The 24669-nt window shown below is 34.8% G+C and overlaps 1 protein-coding gene across 1 annotated transcript; it reads left to right on the forward strand.

Annotated features, from left to right (window-relative positions):
* Positions 1–24307, forward strand: LOC121978737 (sodium/hydrogen exchanger 8-like). The gene is made up of 11 exons (XM_042531037.1): positions 1–429; positions 4043–4093; positions 4169–4260; positions 11647–11724; positions 11829–11986; positions 17199–17300; positions 17376–17493; positions 21277–21329; positions 21409–21474; positions 21669–21713; positions 24244–24307. Exons 1-11 carry the CDS (start codon positions 255–257, stop codon positions 24305–24307), a joined length of 1002 nt encoding a protein of 333 aa, XP_042386971.1. The 5' UTR covers positions 1–254.
* The last annotated feature ends 362 nt before the right edge of the window (positions 24308–24669 follow it).

Genomic DNA, 24669 nt, shown 5'->3' on the forward strand with positions numbered 1-24669 from the left:
GGCCGCTGCTTTTTCTGTTTCTTTTTCTTGTTCTTTGCTGTCCTCGTTTTATTCTTCTGCACGAGTAGAACGAGGCACACTGTGAGACTACTCCCCAGACCCTTTGGGTCTTATAAGTAGAGAGGAAGGAGGGCGGGGAGGGAGCTACGAGATCTCGCTGTCCTCTTCTCCTCGTCGGGCCTGGGGTGGCGATCTCTTGGCGAGGTTTTGGATTTGGGTGTGCGCCGGCTTGCCGAGGTCAGGGAAGGTGAAGAATGGCGGCGGTCGCGCAGGATCCTGCTCCCCACGACTCCTCGTCGCCGGATGACGCCGTGATCTTTTTCGGGATATCGCTCTTGCTCGGAATAGCATCGAGGCATCTACTGAATGGGACGCGCGTCCCCTACACTGTCGCGCTGCTCATCCTCGGCATCGGCCTTGGATCCATCGGTTCGTCTCACTTTCCTTGTGTGGATGGATCCATACCATTTTAGGTCCGTTTTTTGAATGAGCTAACTTGCGATTAGAGCTGTATCTGTCGATAACCTTTTCTGATACTAAATGGTGGAGGAGAATTTCCATCTACCAAATAAATCGAGAAATATTTAGATCGATTAAGCCATTTATATATTATAATGACAAATGTTTCCTTTGGTCTCTCTATCCTTTGAGCCTTATGCTAGTATTAATTCTCCTCTAAATATAGAATCTATTGGTCCTTTTTCAACATGACTATGCCATCTCAGCTTATTTTCTCTCATTTTTTCTTCATTTAGAACAACAATTAATTGCTGTTAGATGCGAGTATTTTTTATTTTATCATTTTTAGTAACTCTATACATCCATCTTAATATTTTTATTTATGCTATGTTAACCTTTTTGCATGTGTTGTTCCTACCAATCCAAAATTATATTCCATAAAATATGATGCAGTTTTACTACGAGTGTGCATTTAGTAAATCCAATTTAGCCTTAAAATTCATTCTTGTTCCTCTTTAGTTGAAGGAAATATTGATTTTGGAAGGTGCAAAATTTTAAAGACCAAGTATTATTGTCTTTTGGTACTACCACTCAAAAGTTGAATTTAGGCAATTTCATCTTTAGTCAGTAGAAATGTTAAATTTGAAACACAAGTGGGATTTACCATTCCGCCAACGGACCAACATTGGCATAGAGCCGCGAGGCCGTGCCGTGTTTTTATTTATTTAATTATTCATTTTCATTTTTCATTTTTTAAATTTTAATTTTTCTTTGTTTATAAAGTTAATTCCAATTTCTTTTCCTCTCTTAATCTTTTTCCTCTTTCATTCATTATTTTTTTCCTCCTTCATTGTTTTTTCCCTCTTTCATTCCATCCACGAGAGTAAATAGAGAGAAAAAAGCTCTTTAAGGATTGTTAATTTAAGGATGTTAATTTTTCCTTCCTTCATCCAGCCACATGATAAACCAAGAAAAAAAAACCCTTAATTTTTTCCCTCTTTCATTTGTCCACAAGGTAAACAAAGAAAGACGGAGGAAACAAATTACTGAAAAATATAAAAAATTAAATATAATATAATTTTTAATCTTTTAAAATATACTTCTATGATTTAAATTATTGCATATTTAAATTCAATTTAATTTTAAAGTGATCAAAATAAATTCAAATTAGATTTAGTTTGAACCTACTTGATCGTGTCATGTCTATTTGGATTTAAGCTAACCCTAAATTGACTTTTTCTCAATAAGCATCAAACATTTCACGAGATAATATCAAAATTTAAGCTCAACATTCAGCATCTCAAATTTAACTCAATAATAAGCATCTATAACAATTAAATATTAATAAAAATATATTTTAATTAATATATTTATATATTAAAAAAGTGCCAAAATTGTATCAACATATTATGATATGTTACTGAAATTGTATCGTTCTAGTCATAAACCAAAACTGCAGGCTTGAAATTTTAAACCTTGAATTGAAAAGTGAAATTTAGCCTTAGACTTGCTTTTAGGGCATCTATAGTTAGCTAAAATATTAAATTTGAAAGGTTTAGAATATCAAAGACCAAGAAATCACATCCTTTTGAACTATTGCTCAAAGTTGAATTTTTGGGTTTATTTGAAGTTTACCTAAACTTATGTTGTTTTAGAATGAAAGACTACTAAAGGATTACCATTTATTTTTTTTGGCAGAAAGCCTGAAAAATTTTGTGGAATAAAAGTCTGTCAATATCTTTGAGCCTGTATTATTAAAAAGGCACCATACTTATTGAATTTACAAACTCACAAATTTAGTTTATGGTACTTTTGGCAAATGATAGACAATGACATTGCTCCATCATTTATCCATTTTTGTTTATAAGTAGTGAAGTCTTGTTTTGATACATCCATCTCGAGGTACTTCTGATGATCCTTGAATTTGTCCCTACTATTTCTGAAGATAGTCTTGTCGGGGAGTAGAATTTATAGTCTGATGTTTGGTCTCTTCCTGTATGACCTAGTAGTACATGTTAGAAATACAGTTACAGAAGTTAACCTACTGAAACTTTTTGCATGAAAGTCAGCCTCAATGTCCAATTGTACTAAATAGTGCACAATGGAATCAAGGATTTAACATCCAATCACACTAAGTTCTTAATGAAGTTGATTAGGATTTGGTAATTTTTTTTTTCCTATCTGAAAATCATCAATTCTTTTCTAGTATAGCAACCTTTTAGTCTCTGGTGTGTGGTTTAATGTCTAAGAGTTATAAATTGAAATATTTCACTTTTAAAATACTGAAGGCAAGTTCCTGCAATGTGTATTTTTTGCAGGCTTCTAGCAATTGATTATGAACAGTTCATATTCTGGTCATTTGATGATTTCAAGATATGTAGATCTGTATAATGTCATCTCTAGTGGCGTTCTTGTTGTCTGGTTCTTAATGTTGTATCATGGAGGACACATTCTGTTAAAGACATGCATACTTGACATTCTTGCCACGTGTCAAAAAATTTGTAAAATGGTGATGAACTGTTAAATCAAGGGATCATAATGAGTGCATAGACCATATTTACTCACTTGCTTACTTATCAAGTATTGCTTGTAGTTCTGCATACCTTTTGGTTGAAGATTTACAAATGTATGTAGATGTGACTGTGAATATAGGCACAGAACTTCTCAGGTCTCGAGATTGACCAATCTTTAATGCATAAGAAGATCTGTTCAAAGTGTCAAGATAAACTTTGAGGCTATTATGCTACTTGAGTGATCTTACTGATATTTATGCTATGTTTGTTGTTGCTTTAGTTTAATATAGTCATTCTTAGACGAGACTGTAGATTATTAGGGAAGACTGATTTATTGTAGATATTTCAAGGATTAATACAGCCTATAGCTTCTGGATCTTCTAGACCAATCACCAATGGTCATTCTAGTTTGCAACTAAATCTATTGATACGCAGTGAGATGAATGCTATCTATTTTGCACTGGATGTTAATGTAATGAAAAAAAAATTGTTTGATGAAGGAAAAAGGGGCGATGTTTCCATTGAAGCCCACTTAATGACTCAAGTGACTATTATGCAATCTATCCAATCCTATTTTTTCATCTTTGAATGTCCAATGCGGCAGTTGTTTTAGGACATGTAGACAACTTAATCTATTATAATAATGACAACATCTTGATAATTTTTTAACTGATAAAAGGCGCGGTCAATACAGCCATTTAATGAAGTAACATATGTCTGGAGTTAAAGGGGGGCTATGCTTCCATATGAGTTCTTTCACTTCAGTGAATGATTTTAGACAGATCATGCAATCTATCTTAGCTTATTCAGTCATTTGTGTATTCCATGCAACCTTCCAAGCTGCTTTATAGTTTAGAGCATGTAAATGACTTTCTTTATTATAGTGAAAGTATTGATCGAAGCAGTGTGTGCGGACAATTTTAGCACTGTAGCCCACTGTATGACTGTTATTCTTGAATCAATATTATGATGGAGTCTTAAATGACTTTGGTATTATACAGCTCATTTTCCATCTTATTTGGTTGCCTTCCTCCACTATGCAATTCTTAAACAATTTACTTTGTTTTCAGAATATGGAACAAACATTGATTTAGGAAAATTAGGAGCTGGCATCCGTCTTTGTAAGTATTAAACTACTAGCAATTAATGCTAATTGATATATCTGACTGTGATAGGGCTTACTGGGTTGTTTCCAGGGGCAAATATTAATCCTAATCTTCTCCTAGCTGTTTTCCTTCCCGCTCTTCTTTTTGAGAGTTCGTTTTTATTGGAAGTGCACCAAATAAAGGTACTATTCTATCTTCATATAGAAAATTATTAAAAGGTTATATTCTCTATGTTTTCATATAGTTGACTATGTCGATTAATATTTGAAGCTCTATTTTTTGGACTGGAATCTTTCTTTAGTGAAGTGTGAAAGATTAATAACTTACTCTTATTACGGAATCTACACCCTTGGAAGTTAGCCAAGGTTTAGATGTTTCTCCTTGTCTGCATGGATGGAATGATATAAAACTAGAACATATTAGTATATTACCATTCCATTGCTTCTTTATGGAAACTAGGAAATAACTTAATATTCGTGAAATTGTAATATGAAAATACCTTTTCTAGGTCTGCATCAATGACATTGCAAGGCATGTGCATAACACATGCCTTAATTTCTACATCAATGAATCTATTAAAAATAATTCAAAGAAAAAACCATTATTGGAGAAGTTCTCCTTATTGCTATTATAAGTTTATAACCGCACTAACGCTTTAAAACTTCAAATATCACTAAACTTAACATATAGGTGGCGTTTGGTAGGGTGTAATGTATCTTGTAATGTCTTACTTTTCAAGGCTGATTATTTTGTTTGGTTTACTTTTAAATTTGTAATGTAATGTAATCTCGATTACAAAAGGTAGCGAAGTTTTATAATCTGGATTACAAAGCAAATACTATATAATTCGATTACATTACGAGGTCATCGTCGGTAGAAGTCGCAGTATATTTTTATCATTTTATAATAATATGAATTGCATTCCTTATAAAAAATAATGGACACCAAACAAAAGAATGCAATCGCCCTTGTAATCAAAGATTACATACATTATATTACCAAACGTAGTAATGTAATCAAGATTACATTACATTATATTACAAATTTTATTGCATTACAAGCTCGATTACATTACACCCAACCAAACGTAGCCATATGGATAAGTGAACATTGGTTGCTCTGTGTTATCATTAAGGTAGACACTTAGACAAAAAGTCAGTTTGATTTGTGTGTACAAGATTATTGTAGTGTCATCCTCTGATGTTCAAATTGTAAGACAATAAAATTTTTTTCACATTGTTATGATGATGTTTACTGAACATTCAAGTTGTAAGAATATTACTGAACTTATTCATTGTATGAATAAGTAAACACTGTGGTTGCATGTTAGGAGCTTTGATTGATTTGCCTCTCTTTTTACTGACTCCACTATCAATGGACTTTAATCTGTCTGAAGTTGTGATTATCATGAGCAGTAAGCATGTAATCCTAGTCCACTACTCATGATTGAAGTGTTTGGGAACACTAGTTTCATAACAACAACAACTAAGCCTTTATCCCACAAAGTGGAGTCGGCTATATGGATCCTTTTATGTCATGGGATTCAATCCTCTATTATATCATCCTTTATATTTAAATGAATTTTATCCCATTTTATCATTGCTAATCAAGTCTTCTTTGATCTCTCTCTTCCTCCATTATGTATTTGTCACTGTCTTATTGGTCGCCTAAGTACATGTCATACCATCTTAAACGTGCGTCTTGGAGTTTTTCCTCAATAGGTGCAACTTCGACTTTTTCTTTAATATTCTCATTTCTTATCCAGCCCATCCTCATATATTCGCCATCCACCTTAACACCCTCATATTTGCAACTCTCATCTTCTATTCATGTGCTCGCTTTATAACCTAATATTTAGTTCCCTATATGATATAACATAGTAGGTCTTACCGTCATTTTGTAGAATTTTCATTTAAACTTTAGAGATACTTTATAATCACAAAGAACACTTGATTCCAGTTTCATCTGCATTCAAATTGGTCCCATCATCATGGCCACCACCATCAACTCCACCACCACCCTTTTGACTGTGATTCCAAAACAATTGATGTCACTATCATCAACTTGGACCTGTATCATTATCTTGGACCTCTTATTGAATGACAAAGCGAGTGTGAAGATGCCAACATCTACAAGTTCCTCATCATAACATTAAGAGAGTAAATCTATAAGTTAATTTTGAGTCTCCAAGTACTAACCTTAAAGCATTGGTCCTTCCCTTGCAAATTATTTGCGAGTAAAAACTCACTCTCTTACCATTCTTTTCACTCACTTGAGTAGGATTCAATTACTTTTTTGCCCTTTACTAAGGATTGGATGTTGCCGACCCCACCCAGTGGGAAAAGACTTGGTTGTTGTTGTTGTTGTACTAAGGATTAGATTTGTGTTCTTATCTATTGTCATTAGAGATACAAAGAGCAGCTCGGTGCACAAAGCTCCCACTATGCGGGGTCCCGGGGAAGGATCCATTGTACGCAGTCTTACCCTGTTTTTTACAAGAAGTTGTTTCTAGGATTCGAACCCGTGACCTTTTGGTCACAAAGTAACAACTTTACCGTTGTGCTAAAGCAACAACTTCTATTGTCATTAGAGATATTGCAAAATTTTTCCTATGCTTGTTGCTGTGAATCTTTGATTGTCTATTGTTAGGACTAAGGGCTATAACAAGTTGAGCCGAGCATGGCTATTTTCAAGCTTATCTTATTAAATTAAAATAATGTTTAAGCTTGTTTATTAAAAAGCTTAATTGAACTTGAGCCAAGCTTAGTTTTTTATAGAGCTCAACTAGAGATAAGTTTGTCCATTTAATTTAGTTAAATCTTAAATTGTCGACCCAACTAGAAGAGACTGTTCTGGTGTGCCAATCAATTGGATAAGGGTTTCCAATCTAGTTAACTGATGCACCCAACCAACTGAAACAGTATTCGCAAAAGGTTGGCAGCCTACTAGTTACAAAGTTTAGGTAAACAAAATATATTGAGCTCTAGTTGATTGAAGACCTATCTGGTCGAATAATAACCTTTCCAGCCAATTGGAAGGTTGAGCAATCAACTATGCTGATTTCAATTTGAGTTTAACATTCAAATTTGGGTCATATAGTTGATTTACCTTGCTTCTAGTCGATTAGATGCATCCAATAAGTGAACAATAGACCCTAAACTATATCTAATCTGTTGCGCTTATCAAAAACAAATGCCCAAAGGAATCTAAAAGCTTGAATAAAATTGAAATACTTTAACCCTCAAGCTCTTGGTAATTTATCTTTTCTTTATTAGGAAGGGATGATATATTGTGAGTGAAATCTCGGTTAGGATTACAATTGTTGAGCTTGCGAAATCTTCTTGGTTGGAGGTGTTAACCTTGAATTCTAAGGGCTTACTTACCCTATTGCCTCTTGTGAATGGGTGGATTAGTAAATTCGTTGTGGGTGATGCACCAAGAACAGGGTTTATGAAGCATGTTAGCGCATGATGTTATTTTATATGTATTTCAGTTGCAATTTGATCATTTTAGCCAATCACACAAGCACACTTTTATCTAACATTGATTTTTAGTTGTATTGTTTGCAAGAACTCATGATAACCAAACCTTATTTATTCAATCCCTAGCTGGGCAATTCAAATTCAACAGCAAACTCATCGGGAGGGGCTTGCCATTATCAGAGCCATTTGTAGCTTTGACATTCTTATTAAGTATAATCATTGTACCTATAAAGATTTTTTATGTGCTGAACTTATACTAGGTTTACATACTTGGTCCAATTAGAGACTAATATTATTAAGCAAAAATCATAAGGGCGCCCCTTTTATTGAATCATCAGACTGGTGCCCCATTTTAATTTATCATCATGGGCACCCTAAGGATGCACCACTTTGTACTTTCTAGCAAATAAACCTCTTTGAAGTCATCTAAACCGTTATATTCTCACCCACTAGCCAAAAAAAACTAGTCCTCTTTTAGCCTACATCCTTCACAAACTGGAAGACGCCTGTTTAAATATTATTGCTATTTTTAATTTTGTCACTAGTGTACCTTTTCGTTTCCTTGCAATGCCACTTGTTCTCTCTGCACATTGCTTTGTCTCCCTTCTGAGGGCGAATTCCTCTCTTTTCTTCTCTAATTTACACTATTGTTCTTCATTTCTCTGCTTTCATGTATTTGAGTTTATTGTTTGTTGTACATTTGGAAACACTTTTTTGCCCTATTTATAAAGCTTGTGGAAATCTCTAGATAAGTAGATCTTGATGCTTTTGACCCTCACTTAGGTTATTCTTTTGTGACTTCTTTAGGACCTTATGGTACTTTTGCTAAAATTTCTATGCGGATTTATCTTGATATAAATTGGAAAAGGAAGACATTGAACAACTCTACAGGATCCATGGAACACAAAGAAGCGATTGTGGTGAAATTTGACCATATTAGGTCCATGTAGCAGTCTTGAAAATATTTCTCTATGTGGACCTATACTTGTCTAAATTTAAAAAGAAAAGCATAGAATTGAGTCTTGAAGGTCCAACTGAAAGGAGGGTTTGCTTGTGAAATTCGACCCTTTTAGGCACATATAGCAAATTTGCCAAAATTGATACATTTACTTATATTTGTCTAAATTGAAAAAAGAAATACATATACAAAGGGTCCATAGAACTTAGAGAAGAGCTTGTTTATGGAATTAGGCCTGATAAATTTCTATAGTAGAGGAGTTCGAAAATTGTGCTACATGGTAGCACATGGACTTGTACTAGTCTAAATTTGATAAGGAGGGCATATATGACTCGAATGTATAGGGTATAAAGAGGAGTGTTTATTTGTGAAATTAGACCAATTTGGGTTCATGTACCATTTTGGCCAAACCTAAAATGTTCAAAATTGTAAAAGAAATATATTGTACAAATCCAAAGGGTTCAAGGAACAGAGAGTACTTGTTTGTGAAATTCGATCAATTTAAGTCTATGTAATAATTTTTGCCAAAATTGCTATATGAAAATTATTTACTCGAGTTTTGAACCTGAGTGGATAGATGCATTCCATGAAGCCTTTGAAGTTCACCCATGCTTTTAGGATTGCCATCCTCCTCCAAATTGATTATGCTTTTAGGATTGCTACTCCACATCTCTATTACAACAATTTATGGAAATTTTAATAGGGTTTAAGTCATTCATGTATACATAATTGCTTGTGACGAAGTATAACCCTAAAATAAGAAACCATGAAACCTTTTAAGCATTTTGTGCCACGGTGAACTAGTCACAATGCTAAGGTGTCTTCCATGCAGCTTGTGCAGGTTAGTTTCGTAGAGAGTCAGTGAATATTGACAAGGGATAGATGAGAAAAACTTAAAAAGAAATGGGAAATTAAGTGTGGGAACAAGGCTACATATAACAATTTTAGGCAAGGCGTCTTCCAATTCATTTTCGTTTCTAACTTGTGGGGAGAACTTTTGGGGAGGGGTAGGCGTGTGAGGGTGGAACGGATTGAATGGGTAGATTTAGAGTATTTTTTGCCAGGTAAAAATAAGTAGGGTGCTCTTTTGATGATAAATTAAAATGGGGTGTCCTTTGAAGATTTGGTAAAATGGGGCATCCTTATGATTTTTGCTCATTATTGTTCCTTGCGAATAGTTACAAGGAAACTTTTTTTTTTGAGCAAATATCATGACAAAAATCATTTAAAAATGATTGAAATGTTAAATAAGATTAAGAGAATTTGAGAAGCAAAAATATTGGTTGAGAGTACTATGGAACATGTGTTACATGAGAAATGTAACCACACATCAACAACAACAGCCAAGCCTTTTCCCACTAGGTGGGGTCGGCTGTATTAATCCTTTTACGCATTGAGCTCTATCTCCTACTATATCATCATCTATATTTAAATAAATTTTATCTTCTTTTATGTTGCTAGCAAAGTCTTTTTTGGTCTTCTTCCTCGTTTGATATGCATGTTTATCATAATTTCACATCGCTTAACTGGAGCATTTATTGGTCGTCTAAGTACATGCCCGTACCATCTTAAACGTGTCTCTCAGAGTTTTTCCTCAATAGATGCAACTCCGACTTTTTCTCTAATGCTCTCATTTCTTATTTTGTCCATCCTCGTATGTCCACACATCAACCTTAACATCCTCATCTCTGCAACTCTCATCTTCTACTCATGTGCTCGAGTCATAGCCCAACATTTAGCTCCATATAACATAGCAGGTCTAACTGCAGTTTTATAGAACTTACCTTTGAGTTTAAGAGGTACTTTGCGATCACACAAAACACTCGACGCTCCCCTCCATTTCACACATACTGCTTGTATTCTATATAAGACATCTCTCTCAATCTCTCTATCGTTTTGCAAAGTGATCCTAAATATTTAAATCTCTCGGTTCTGGGCAACTCATCCTCTCCTATCTTAACAATTGTCTCATTACTTCTAATATTGCTAAACTTAAATTCCATATATTCTGTCTTAATCTACTAAGCTTAAAACCTTTCTCTTTTAGTGTTCCCTGCCAAGATTTTAGTTTAGCATTTACTCCTTCACGTGTTTCATCTACTAAAATAATATCATCTGCAAATAACATGCACCACGGTACTGTGTCTTGAATGTGCGTAGTGAGTTCGTTCATAATTAGTGTAAAAAAATAGGGACTTAGAGTTGATCCTTGATGTAACCCTATCTTTATTGGAAATGCTTCAGTTATTCCGCCTGAAGTCTTTACTCTGATCGTTACATCCTCGTGCATATCCTTAATTAGGTCAATATATGTTACGCTAATACATCTCTTTTCTAGAATTCTCCGTATAATTTCTCTTGGGACTTTATCATAAGCTTTTGCTCCAGATATTTTTCAATTAATTGTCAATGAATACCCTATCTTTATTGCTCAGGAATTTTTTTGTTTTCAATATCATATTAAATAATTTTGTAAGTCATTCAATACCTTGTTTCCCTATATACTTCCATACCTCTATCGGAATATCATCTGGTCCAATGGCTTTTCCATTGTGCATCTCATTTAAAGTTTGTTTTACTTTTGAAGTTTGAATTCTAAGATAAAAATTAAAATTTCTATGCTCATTTGACCTACTTAAATTACCTAAGTTAAGTTGGTCACCTAAACCTTCATTAAAAAGTTGATGAAAATATCTCTTCCATCGCACATCAAAAAAAAAAAAAATACTCATGGGTAATTCTAAGTGACTAGTTGAAGTGTTAACATAGTGTTTAGAGCAAGCATTTGTATGGAAGAAAAGACTCATTAAATGATAACTTGGTTCCTTTGATTCTCTAGACTACTACAAAATCATGGCACTTATGGTCGAGCCATGATATTGGAAGTACCAAAATGCACTATGCATTATGTAAAGCCTATCATGTATTATTTTTGGTCCCTTGTTCCTTTCATTTACAAGGTAGGATATTAACAAACTTATTCCCATTTCAATTGGAGGATTGATGAGTTTGCTTCCATTTCTATGATAATGTGTATCATACAATTATCTTTCATCGTTAAGAAAGAAATGGTGCTTTGAGCTAGCTTGCAGTTGCTCAAGATTAACACTAAACTTCTGTTGGTACAGAAATGCATGATGCAAATGCTGCTGCTTGCTGGACCAGGAGTTATCATATCAACCTTTTGCGTTGGGTATGCTGTGAAGGTGTGCTGACTTCCATTATGCTCAATGCTTTGAGGCATCTTTGTCCATCATTGCTACAATTATAAACCTCTCTTGGGCTTCAAGCTTTGATAATAATGCTGCAGATTACCTTTCCCTATGGTTGGGATTGGAAGATATCATTGCTTCTGGGAGGGCTACTTAGTGCTACTGATCCTGTTGCTGTCGTTGCATTACTGAAAGAACTTGGAGCAAGTAAAAAGATGAATACAATAATTGAAGGTGAATCCCTCATGAACGACGGGTATGACCTTTTCATCCATTTAATTGAGATATTGTGCTGCATCCTTACAAAAATTTCATACATACATGGGTTTCAATACAATTTTTTAGTGCTTAAAACTGGGCGCCAATTGGCAATAATCCATACAGATTGATGCTTAATGACACCAACTCATACTAACACACAGTAAGGGACACAGTAAGGGTGTCGGCATGGAAACCCTACTCTGTTTTATGGGAATTTCCTGTTTTCATTTCTAAATTTCTCATTTTATAGTTTTTTTTATAGTGTATTTTTCTTTTTTTCTTTTTTTTTTTGTTAAGTTGGAGTTTATTTGTAAAAGAAATATCAAAAACTGATATTTTTTGATGTTTTTTTTTTCAATATCTAATTTCCCCCCCTAGGAAACCCAAATTGGATACAGAAAATAGAGAATTCCACAAACCCAGCTGGCCTTTGAATCTTCAGTTAAGGAAGTGGATTAGAAAGGCCATTACGGCATTAATGCTTCTGCCTGTGAAGGATTTACAAACAATTCTGTATGGTTATCTTGTTGCCATGGTAACTCTGTGGAGAAAGAAATAAATCTGTGTGCATGGTTTTGTAAAGGTGGTTGCCATGGTAACTTGTGGAGAAGAAATAAATCTCTGTGCATGGTTTTGTAAAGAACCATCACATTGTTGATTTAACAATGAGCAACTTGCAAGATCATTAAAACCAGAAAGTTGCAATCAAGAAAGTTACTATAAAGGAATTAAGGCAACAATACAAATTAGCAGTTTTGTAAATGTAGTATAAATGGCTACCGACTAGCCAGAAGTTGGTAATAAAAAATTAAGATGGTGATTTACAAATATGGTTCGACCATCATAGATTTTCATCAATGCAGGATAACTACCACACCAACATGAGCTAATTTGCCTTATTGGTGCTCTATTTTTCTCCAAAATGTGGTTTTTGATTTTGATTTTTTTTTTTTTTTGATAATTCTTTGCTCCTTCTGTATCGGTCATACATATCGCAAATTCTTTTGTGTAAAAATAATAATGAATCAAAATTAATTGGTAAATAAATGTTACACAATGCTAAGGATCGTGGAATCCACTAGGGGGAGGGGGATAGATGTCCCGAATTCATGTAAAATATAATTTAATTCAGTTTGTCAGATGATAATGTGTGCATGGATGATTAAGATATCAAAGTATGAAATATACGTCATCAAAATAAATGCACAATAGACATACTAACAAATACTTACAAGATTATTAGTATAGTTTGGAGACTTTCTCCTACATCCACGGCCCACAACACATCTATTACATCTCTCCTTGAAATCTATCCACTAAATACTCCTTTAAATGAGATGATGGAGTATGCCATTACAATGAGTTAGATACATCACTAGATTCTCCTCACAATGATCATGCTACTGAACTACTCAGTCCCAGCTCTATCGACTCTCCCTAGTTTATTGGGACATACCCTCAGCCTAGGTCCCTCTTAGCCGGTCGCAACATTGAGTATCCTTTTTTTCAATCAATGAAGATCCATAAACCGATAGACATGCATATGTAGTTTGTGAAACATCCTATCAATATCAGGTATATCATTCTCAAAACGACATCTATAGCGACATTCCCACAAAAGATAAATCATGCATAAAACCGCCAAGTATCGCGGCTTCATAATGCGTTGGTTACCTCTATAATGCTGCTGGAAAATCTGCATCAGTCTTCCAATCGTTCGTACCTCATATCGAATTTTAAACCATCTTCTCACCTTGTTCCATAAAGCTCGGGTAATGGAGCACTCAAAACAAATGTGTGCATTTGATTCGTCCACCTGCTGGCAGAATGCACAACTCTTGTAAGACTCATATGCAAATTTGTCCGCTATCTATAGCTTCCCATGAGCAAGTAGCCAAATAAAAAAACGATGTTTTGGCAGTATTCCTTCCAAATCATTGATGTCGAAGTTACCACAGGTCCCTTTGGCTGGAAGAACTCATATACATTGGCTGGCTCATTTTTCTCCGCAGCAAACCATTCTAGCAGCTTCATGTCTATTGTTCCTTGTCCGTTCATCCCCTGAACCAACTGATCTCGAATGTCAACAAGTCGCTTAGCCAAGGGGGAATCCGAGGCTTTCAAACGACATTGCCAGAAATCAATTCTTTTGATGTAGTGATGATGGACCCATCGCACCCATAATGAATCTGTCTTGCATTGTATATACCATAGTGTCCTGCATAATAAGGCATTATTCAATGCTTGTAAATGTTGAAGTCCATAACCTCCCTCTTGCTTATCTTAGCCCAAGAGATTGATGGGGGTTTGGAAGACCAAACGAAAGTCCAACAAATTCCATAGAATTTATCAATCATCCCACTCGGTATGGGAAGAATTGAGAGCCAATAACATTCTACAGCTTGAGGACTAATCCGACCAATTCTAAGCATCCAGTATAGGATAATGTGTGCTTTGGCTATGCATTTGTCTTCTTTGTTATTGCATCAAGCAAGAGCCCATAGTTGACAATTCGTAGCTTCTCTGTAGCAAGAGGAATACCCAAATACCGAAAAGGAAAAACACCCTCCTACAAATCGGTAATCTGTAGTAATTGTGCCTTGGTTGTGTCATCTACTCCGGCCATATGCATGTTAGACTTTAAGGGATTAGCTCTCAAACCCGCTTTATCCCCAAAATCCTCTAGATAACCCACAGTCAATGTAATAGAGGTAACATCAGCTCTTGCAAATATCAAGAGGTCATCGACATAGGCTAGATGAGTGATCTTAGCTTCTCCACACATGGGTGAAAATGGAAAGAAGCCAGCCATGAAATTACCTTCAATCTTCTTGATAGTACTTCAAGACAAAGGCCAACTAATAAGGGTGATAGTGGGTCTCCTTGCCTTAGCCCCCGCCTCCCACTTAAGAAACCGTGAATGCCGCCATTTAGGCTTATAAAATACAAATATGTGGTAACACATTCTTGGATCTAGTCTTAGAACTATTGAGGAAAACCAAAATCAACAAGTGCCGACATGAGGAAGTCTCAATCCACCGTGTCAAAGGCCTTCCGCAAGTCAATTTTAAGCATGCATCTAGGGGATATCCTTTTGCGAGCATACTTTCGGAGCAATTCCTGTGCTAGATTGATGTTGTCTCCTATGGAACGCCCTTGCACAAAAGCTACTTGTGCTGGATCCAACAAGCTGCCCATAACGGTAGCTAACCGGTCGGCCAAGACTTTGGCAATAACCTTGTAGAAAACATTTTGGCAATAACCTTGTAGAAAACATTGCAGCAAGATATTGGTCTATAATCTGCAACTCGCAGGCATGATCAGCCTTTGGAACTAAAGCAATCAAAGTATGATTCCATTACTTGAGAAGTACATCGAGTATCCTTTCTTAAATGGCCTATGATCCTCTTAAGTCATCCTAGGCAAGGCCTTGTTGTTAAGGATCTTCACTAGTGAAGGATATAAGATATGACTATTTCTTCTAGTTCCATGCACAAGCAATCACACTCTTAAGATATGAAATAAGAATAAGATGAGAAAAATCAACTTCTAGCTTATTTGATAGATAAAAACTTAGACTTAGATGAGAAGTTATCAAGGGAAACCTTAATCCACAAGCATCAAACTTTGAATGAGTTTTCCAATCCCCTTGGTGATTCTTGCTCTAAATGTGTGCTGTGTTTGTGCCAAGTATGTGCCAAAATACATGTTATTAGGAATTCACTACTACTAAGATATAGCAATTAACAATCATGCTTGTTATATAAATATATAAAAGTAGTCTCAAAATATTTAATGTGATAAGTCATCAAATTATGTAATTGTCCACTTCAGGCATATTTAAAAGATGAATCATAAATAACAATTTGCATGAGGCAAATCAACAAGGGAGGAATCAACAATCGCTTCATTAAGGTTGCTTTCATGCTATAAGATGCAACCATGGAAATTAGTTAAGCTCCCACATAGATTGTGTTTCTACATTGGATAGTTGTGTACTTTTGGGTAGAAATCTAGTATCTTCACAAAAAAAGTATACTGAAGTGGTCAAATCAAGTGCAAAGGTAAATAGAAGACCATGGTCCTCTCCATATGTGAGTTTGTTTGACTCAAGCAACAATAACTGGGTTGCATATTGCTCTTATTAAACTAATGAATGCATATTGTGATAATCGTGTTATAAATGTATGTTGCTTCTAAGCTAGTTACCCAGCCGTTCAAGAGTACAAAACACATAGAGATAGAGTATAATTTTGCTAGAGAAAAATTGTAAAATACAAGGAGTTTGCATCTTTTGTTAATTTCAATAATAAGTTGATGGATTTGCTAACTGGTCCTTTTAGAGATGCTAGAATTAAAGATATTTTAACAAATTGGGTACTTCATAATATCCCAGAGTTAGCGTTGAGGATTTTGCTATGACATCTGCATATAAAACAAATTGGGTACTTTATAATATCCTGGAGTTAGTGTTGAAGACTTTGCTATAATATCTACATATAAAAGGGCAAGTTGTAATATGTAAATGTGTAATGTAATACATATGTAGGCAGGCAGAGGGAGCTACCTATGGTTTGATGATTTTTCCTTATTATTCAAGACATATCAATTGAATAAATATAGGGTGTGATCCCATCTACTATCCTATAATCTGAATAGTGACCTAATCTTTTACCTATTCATGTAGTATTCGTCCCAAATTTTCATTTATACTTAATACATATTCCCAATATGGTTTAGAGAATGAAGCATTATTCTATGTTAGAACATTCCATTTGTCTTCAAATAACAAGTAGAAGATCATCTATTTCTTTTGAGTGCTTGAAAATTGAAGTATGTAATAGGCCCTGGAAAAGTACAATCCTGTCTCCCGAGACTGGAGACCTTTGCTCACTTAGGAGAGACAAACACACATGCTGACGATGTGGGGGTATCTCAACAATCTCATATCACGATATACTAAGGTTTAAGACCCAAGACTATCACTTAGGTGAGGGATCTTCCCTCACTTCAAGAGTGATATGCACAGACTGCTGCTATGAGTCATCTCAATGAAGTGATTGACATAGATAACTGCACTAGAATGTGTTAGTAGACCTTTACCCAATTGATAATTTGTTATCTGGATACACAATTATTCACCAAGTTTTCTAATAAACACATTTATTGACTGAAATTTCTCCATTTACTAAGCTATTCTTTTTCAGGACTGCAATTGTTGTATTCCAGTTATTCTACCAAATAGTCATGGGTCAGAGCTTCAATGTGGGTGAAATTATTGAATTTTTATCAAAAGTTTCACTTGGAGCGTAAGTTATTTACTTTATTCATTTTAGTGTATTTAAGTTAATATGCAATGTTGGTTATGAGTTTTCTAATTTCAGTGTAGCTATGGGCCTAGCTTTTGGAATAGCATCTGTGATATGGTTGGGTTTCATATTCAATGACACAGTTATTGAGATCACATTGACTCTAGCTGTCAGCTACATTGCTTTCTTCACGGTAAGTTTAGACACCTCTATCATTTCCAGTGTTGATTTTTCTTGGCAGACCTTTCTAGAGACTAAGTTACTAGACAAGTGCACCACATTTAATCAATCAAGGCTCAAGTCTTGTTCTTAGATAAATTTATCCATCTAGGTGATGCAATGATGGGATGTTGGTTACAATTTATTAATTTTTTGATCATGTATTTTTTTTTCACTTTTGTTTGGTTCCTTCTGCAAAGCTTACATAACTTAATTTTAATTATACATCTTAACTGATCATCCAAGTCATTCCTAGGTTTTGATATTTGAGAATCTTGTTGAATATGCACTAAATGCTCCCAATGTCGGTTTGCTATCTTCAAAATACTTCTAAGTGGTTCAACATATTTGGCGATATTTCAGGATTTTAGATAAACTATATACAATAGTATTTTGAAACTTTACATTTTTATGCTCCACCATAGCTATTTAAGGCGTAAGGCTCCCAAAAGCGCATAAGTGTTGCGGGGCATGAGGCTGGCATTTTTGCCAAAAATTTTCACTAACAAAATTCAAATATTTCACAAACTATTAAACAATAATGTAAATATAAAATTCATTAGCGATGCATTTGTTTCCAATGGGTGTACTTATTTTCCATTTTACCCCTTCCACCAACCACTGTAGTTTGCATTTAAAGAACAACACCTGCTGTATTTCAAAGAACAACACTACTGCGGTGCTGATTTCAAAATACAGCATCAAAGTGGTGCTTATTTTAAGCAAAAATAACTGAAATAAGTGGGAGGGAGGTTGAAGCTGATGTTTTAGAAAAATCAGTGCCGAAAATAAGTGAAATAAGTGGGAGGGGAGGATGATGCTGATGTTTTAGGGGAGAGGAAGAGTCCGGAAAAGAGAATATCAGTGAAATAAGTGGACTAAGGGAGGTTAATGTTCATTTTCTAGGGGAGAGGAAAAGCCACACAAGAAAAATGTGTCGCATGCATGCAAATTAATGTAACCTAATTAATTTAAAGGGTAATTAAAGGAATAAGTTGGGCTTTAATTTTTTTTTTAACTTCAATAAGGTGAGGAAAATCGAGCCTTAAGCGTGCGCTTAAGCGCGATTCATTCAAGTAGGCGTAGCCAGGTGTGCGTTTTTTACAACTATGTGCTCCACTAAGATGTTGGTGCTATCAATGTTGTATTAGACTATTTCTAAGTAAGTGAACATATATATATAGCATGTTTTTATGTGTTGGATCAGTTGGATGTGACTAGAGGGGGTGGGGTGGGGTGCATAGATGCTCACTTCTTTTGATTGTGTGTTTACAATTCTAGTTAGCATAGAGGAAAATACAAACAACAAACTCAAAACAATGCAAGTTGTTTTATGTGGGTTGATAGTTCCCATGACTCCTACTTCATGACCTATAATCCTTGGGTGGATCACTTCTAGAATTCCACTACTTTTCTCCTTCTCGGATATGTAGGTGGAGAAACCTCTTACGACACCTGTTATTACATCAATACAAGAGGAATACAAAGACAAGCAAAATAAATATAAAAAATAACAATAATTAGCACTTGTTTTTGTTGCTTTCTTGCTCTTTTGCTTGGCTGGAAAATGGCTCAAGATGCTCCTGCATTCTTTACCTCTAAAAAGCTCCAAGAGTTAGGTCAAAATTCCCATGCTTTCCTTTTATAGATTGCTCACTATTCTAGAATCTGCTAATCAATTGACTAGTTTGAATCCATTTGTTGACCAATCTTTGTAGCTCATTGTTGCTACACTACCTTTTCAGACCAACGACTCTTTTCCTGTTGCATCAATCGACTAGTCATGTATTGAATCTTGCCTAATGATTATCTAGTCTACTAGTCAATATTTTATTCATTTATTTCCCAGCTTGAGTTGACTACTTGGTTGACCTGACTGAGACCTATATTGATTGATACTTTGATTCCAGCCATTCTAAGACTGAAACTGTGTCATGTTAAGAAATCTCATGTCTATGAGTCTTCCTTATCTACCTAGTTTAATTTGACATTGACTTACCTAAACTTTTGTGGCCTAAAGACTACTTCCAATGCCTAGAGAATCAATTTTTTCAAGACTTCATCCATTGCCTATTATCTAGTGGACTTCGACCAACCAAGATTTTCTAGTTGCCTAGCCTCAAGTCAACTTTGACTTGCCATGACTTTCGCTTGCCTACGGATCACTCTTTTAGAACTTCCTTTATTGCCTGACATCCAATGTTAAGTATAGCCAATTGTGATATACTTGACACCTCCAAACATTAAAACACAACTTTGGTGAAAAACCAAGCTAGCCTAATTGCACCAATAATACAATAGTAAGTTGAATCTTCACTTTTTTATGCTCCATTAAGGTGTTGGTGCTATACAATATTGTACAGGTAGCTAAACTCAGTCTATGTTTTTTAGATAAGCAGGTACATACATATAGCATGTTTTTATGTAATTGTATAGTATGTTAATCTTTAAATCTAACGCATGTTTTCAATAGATGTTCAAATCTATAATAATGCCTCAGCATTTTCAAGTCTATCACAGGGTTTCAATTTCATTAACAAATCTATCACTTGTGAAACTTTCATTCATTCGAACTCACTAACTTGGTGGAACATCAACTCAACCAAATCATCTACATCAATTGCCAACTCAACTAGGGTTAATTAATTTAAGAGAAACCTAGTATCAAATCCCTAAATACCTAAAGCTTGATCCCCCCAAAGTAGCAATCTTCCCATGCTTCATCATAACTTCTCGTTGCAATTGCATTTGCATGGTTAAGCTTATCTATTGGGGTTAATCCACCAAGTTGCTGGCAAAATAGGTTGTGGAGGTGGTGAGTCCTAGATTGGAGGTGGGATGCAATAGATTAGAGATGGCAGTGCAGATAATAGAGGAGGGGTTGGGGCAATGGTGGGAGGGATAGTGGTGGGGAGCTAGAGGAGTTGGAGACAAGGATGATATTGATGGAGGAGATGGTGGAGGAGGTGATGGAGAAATCCAACTTGAATCACTCATCTCTGCCAATGATGATAGCGAATGGTTCACTACTGTGGGATCGAGAGTAGTTTGTAATAATGCAACGTTGACATAAATTTGATAGTTTTCCATTAGGAAGTCTTGAATCATTTCCATGAATTATAGATAGTTTAAAATTCTAAATTAGTTAAAAAAAGAAATTTATTTGACATTGATTGTCATTTAAGTTCCAAGATTTAAAGTTCTGAATTAGATCTAAAATTTACAAGTTGGATTTAATAAAGATAAGGAATTAATATGCTAAAACTATTTCTTAACAAATTTTTCCCAGCATTTTGATCCCAGCCATCATAATCACTGAACTCTACACAAATTGCAATTTACTACATCTTGGAACCCTTTTATCCTCTTTTGAAAATTGATAAAGCTAACCTAACTTGCATCATTATAACTACATTGGAAAGACCACATCTAAAGATCTAAGTGTGAAACAAATGAATCATTTAATTATTGGAATGGAAAATATGTTAAATTCATTTTTTTTTATCTGATTTCATTTGTATGGATTGAGTGAAACTGGAAATACCAATGTTTTATGTGTCACATTTTCAAAATGACTATAAAGCAGTTTTGATGGGTGCAACTGCAACATATTGAATTATTTTCATTGTTTTTTCATGGATTTCTTAGAGTTAAAGAAATTTGTTCAAGTTCATTTACAAACAAGGTAGTGTATATTTCTTTTTGCATTAAAACTAGCTTATTTTCTTGCTATTCACCATGGTGATTTTTTTCATAGGCTCAAGATGGTGCAAATATTTCAGGTGTCCTGGCTGTGATGACTTTAGGAATGTAAGTGCACTTTCTTGCAATGATGTTTGCAATTGTTTAGTTTATAATTTTCTTCATATAAGTTCACTTGAATTGGCAGGTTTTTTGCAGCTTTTGCTAGAACAGCATTTAAGAGCGATAGTGAAAGAAGTTTGCATCATTTTTGGTATGGCTGCTATAGACCCTGATAACCTATATTCTGGAGATTGGCTGCATTTCTTGTTCATGTTTGCTTTTACAATAACACTTAAGTGTGTAAACTTTTAGATAATATCAAACTACACTGCTTTTATTGCATTCATTGATGTGGTTAATGTACTTCTGTCATGAGAAAAAAAATAACTTTTAATTCTTTTTCAGGGAAATGGTTGCTTACATTGCAAACACATTAATATTCATCTTAAGGTATAACTATTTCATTTAATGTTTCATTTTCATAGGCTCATCAAAGTTTATCTTGTTCATTGATAGAAGAGTTTTTGCATTTATATTGTATGTTTTTTTCTTTTCCCCTGTTTCTGGTTATCCCTACTGAGTTACAGAAACAGATTGTTTACATTACTAAGGTATGACTAAGTTAGCTTTCCTTAGACCTTCCATTGTTGCATTGGTTAGCGCCTCATGGAATGAACAGTCTCTTTCTTGTTCTTTTTGTCTACATTCTTACTTGCTTGATTTCATGGTTCGTGCTTTTCTTATTTGTATAGGATGCAGACAGAAAAAAATATTATTTTATTTTAAAGAGAAGCATTAGATTATATTTATAGAACTCAGCATAACATCTTGTATCGAAATATCTAAATCTATTCAACCTACAATTATCAATAATTTTTGACTAATAATTCTAAAATTTTCTTAAAGTTGGAGCATACTCGATGTTATCTATGTCCAACTTGTCACAAAATTCGTTCATGATGATCTTGGGATATTTTCACTGGATGAATGTGACAATTTTTAAATGATCTTCAAAATGTCTACTATGGGTTAATTTTAGGAGTAAGATCAAATGAGATTGATCGGACTCCAAATGACAAGAATGTTAGAGAGGAGATTGTAAGATCCAGCTCCTATTCAAGAGAAAGATGATACTAGAGAGGAAAATGACTAGGACTCTATCTTTTTGAAGTTGCAGCTAGTGGAGACAGAGCATTGCAAAATAAAAGCAAAATTAGAGTTCCAACAATTTCTTAGAGTGGAGAAAAAAATGCCTGAAGGAGTTGCTGGAAATTTTATTATGAGAGAAGAGAGATGTTGGAAACTGAAAATTAATTCCATATTAAATCATCCTCACAAACGAGAAAAGAGGGTGGTGAAATAGAAACTTGTGGCACCTTAATTTGAGACAGGAAAAACAAAAAAAACTTAGGAAGAATAGATGCTTCACATTAATCAACTTCGCTTTGAAATACTCTCTCCCTTTTGATTCACCATTCCCATCTTTTTTTCGCAGATCTAACTTTGTCTTTTCATGTCTTCTTTTTAGCCTTGTACCTTCTCTTCTTTTTTGTTTTTTGATTTTTTAAAAAGTTGGCCCCTTCCTGCTATGACCACTATTTGTTTTGGATGTGGCCCATCCTAGACTAGTCATGTTGGATCTAGTCAATGGCAGAGTCAAACCAAGAGATCCCAATCAAAGAATCCTCTCAAATTAAATTACAGGTGAAAAAAAAACGCATAGTGAGGTCAAGACAAGTGTTGTTTTAAAATGGTTCCATGTTGATTGACATGGAACCTTCTGGTTCTGCCTATTGTCCAACAAGTGAAACAAGTTTGAGACGCTTGATAGAAAGAGAAGGCCACTCTTGCACGATGGAGCTTTAATGAGTGACCATGACGAAGCTTCTATGAGCGACTATAAGGACTAGGCTTCTGTGAGGGTGAGGGCTACACTTCAACTATTTCATGGCAACCCTTCTGGGATGGGACTTTTGCGATGATAGTTGCAATGAAGGATCATCTTCTTTTGGCATAGTTGTGACTCCTACCCTTTCCTCTAGATGCTCTTACTCTTCTCATTTTTTCCCTTATTCTTCCTTCTTGGTGCATCTGATACCACATGTCAGTATGGCACCAACATCTCCAACGACCAAAACCTTGAAATTTGAACAATATTTCAGACCTTGGATAGAATCTTTCTAGATGGAGGTGGGAGGTCAGGCAGTCCTCAACCAACATTTACTAGCAGTCATTGATTTTTTATTTTTTTTTTGGTAAGTAAAAGTTGTATATCATGTGTCAAAATGTACAAAATGAGGCTTTAGGGGTTACTCATGTATGATGAAGTATCAAATCTGAATAGACGTCTAAAGGCCTATATACATGAAGTTGCACGCTCCTGTATCCTTTCTACATCTAACTATCCCTCATCAAAAAAGAAGTCATTGTTGTTGCTATACTTAGGGGACAATGGTCAGCAGTTTCTTCTGCCTTTGGTCGTTTCTACATGGACCTGCAGTGAGAGGATGATTGGGGTGGATAGACAATCAAAGGCAAAGCTAGCAAGGATGCTGAAAGCCTTGCAAGTCTCACTATGAAAATTTAGAAGATAAATAAAATAATCTTATATTTTTGTTTTGTAATAGGTTTATGAAATTAAATTTTTAATTCTTTTTCTTAATCTTGAAATAGAATATTGCATGCTTGGACTACTGATATGGTACAAGGGATATTGCTGTAATGCTACTACCAGGCTACCATATAACACAATGATAAGGCCATAAATATGCTCAGGATATCTCCCATTTTGTATTGTTGCTATTTTTATTTTTTTATTTATTTTTCTTATGAAATTTCTAAATCTTGTTAATGATCCTCTGGAAAAAGAGTGGCAGTGAGCAATTTTATTTGAACATCACTTTTTCTGTGCTATTAGTAATCTTCAATTGCTGTTGCTTTCTTGTCATGATTAAACCCTTACCACTTTCTTTTGTCTCAGTGGAGTGGTTATTGCTGATGCTATATTTCACAATGAAAGCCATTTTGAAAGGCATGGTAAGTAATGTTTTCCCTGTTAGTGTGATTGTCACAAATTTCTTTAGAATGTTCCCTGAATGAAAAACTTATTAGGAATAGCTCAATTGTCATTCACCAGGAAATATAAAACTTGCACAATATATAGGACTCTGAAGTTTCTGACCTCACCTGTTTAACTATATTGATATATATACGTTTTAATTATTTTATTTCCACTCTTGGAGCTAAAGTGATTTTAATTCACATTAGAAGGCATGATGAAGCTTATACCACTGAAGTTACCTTGAGACCATGCTCCAGTTTTCAATGAAGTTAGGAAAGTTTTGTGTTCCCACTTTCTTTGGTTTATCTACTGTACATCTTCGTGTGTTGGGAAAACAGTCTAGAA

This window comes from Zingiber officinale, chromosome 4B (assembly GCF_018446385.1).
Source record: "Zingiber officinale cultivar Zhangliang chromosome 4B, Zo_v1.1, whole genome shotgun sequence".
Taxonomy (NCBI): domain Eukaryota; kingdom Viridiplantae; phylum Streptophyta; class Magnoliopsida; order Zingiberales; family Zingiberaceae; genus Zingiber; species Zingiber officinale.

Bases quoted from the DNA above. Each gene is read 5' to 3' on its own strand.
- LOC121978737 (XM_042531037.1), top strand. From the start codon at position 255: ATGGCGGCGGTCGCGCAGGATCCTGCTCCCCACGACTCCTCGTCGCCG. The intron at 11,725-11,828 runs GTGTGCTGACTT...ATAATGCTGCAG, and splicing joins GCGTTGGGTATGCTGTGAAG to ATTACCTTTCCCTATGGTTG. The intron at 17,494-21,276 runs GTAAGTTTAGAC...TTTTTTTCATAG, and splicing joins GCTACATTGCTTTCTTCACG to GCTCAAGATGGTGCAAATAT.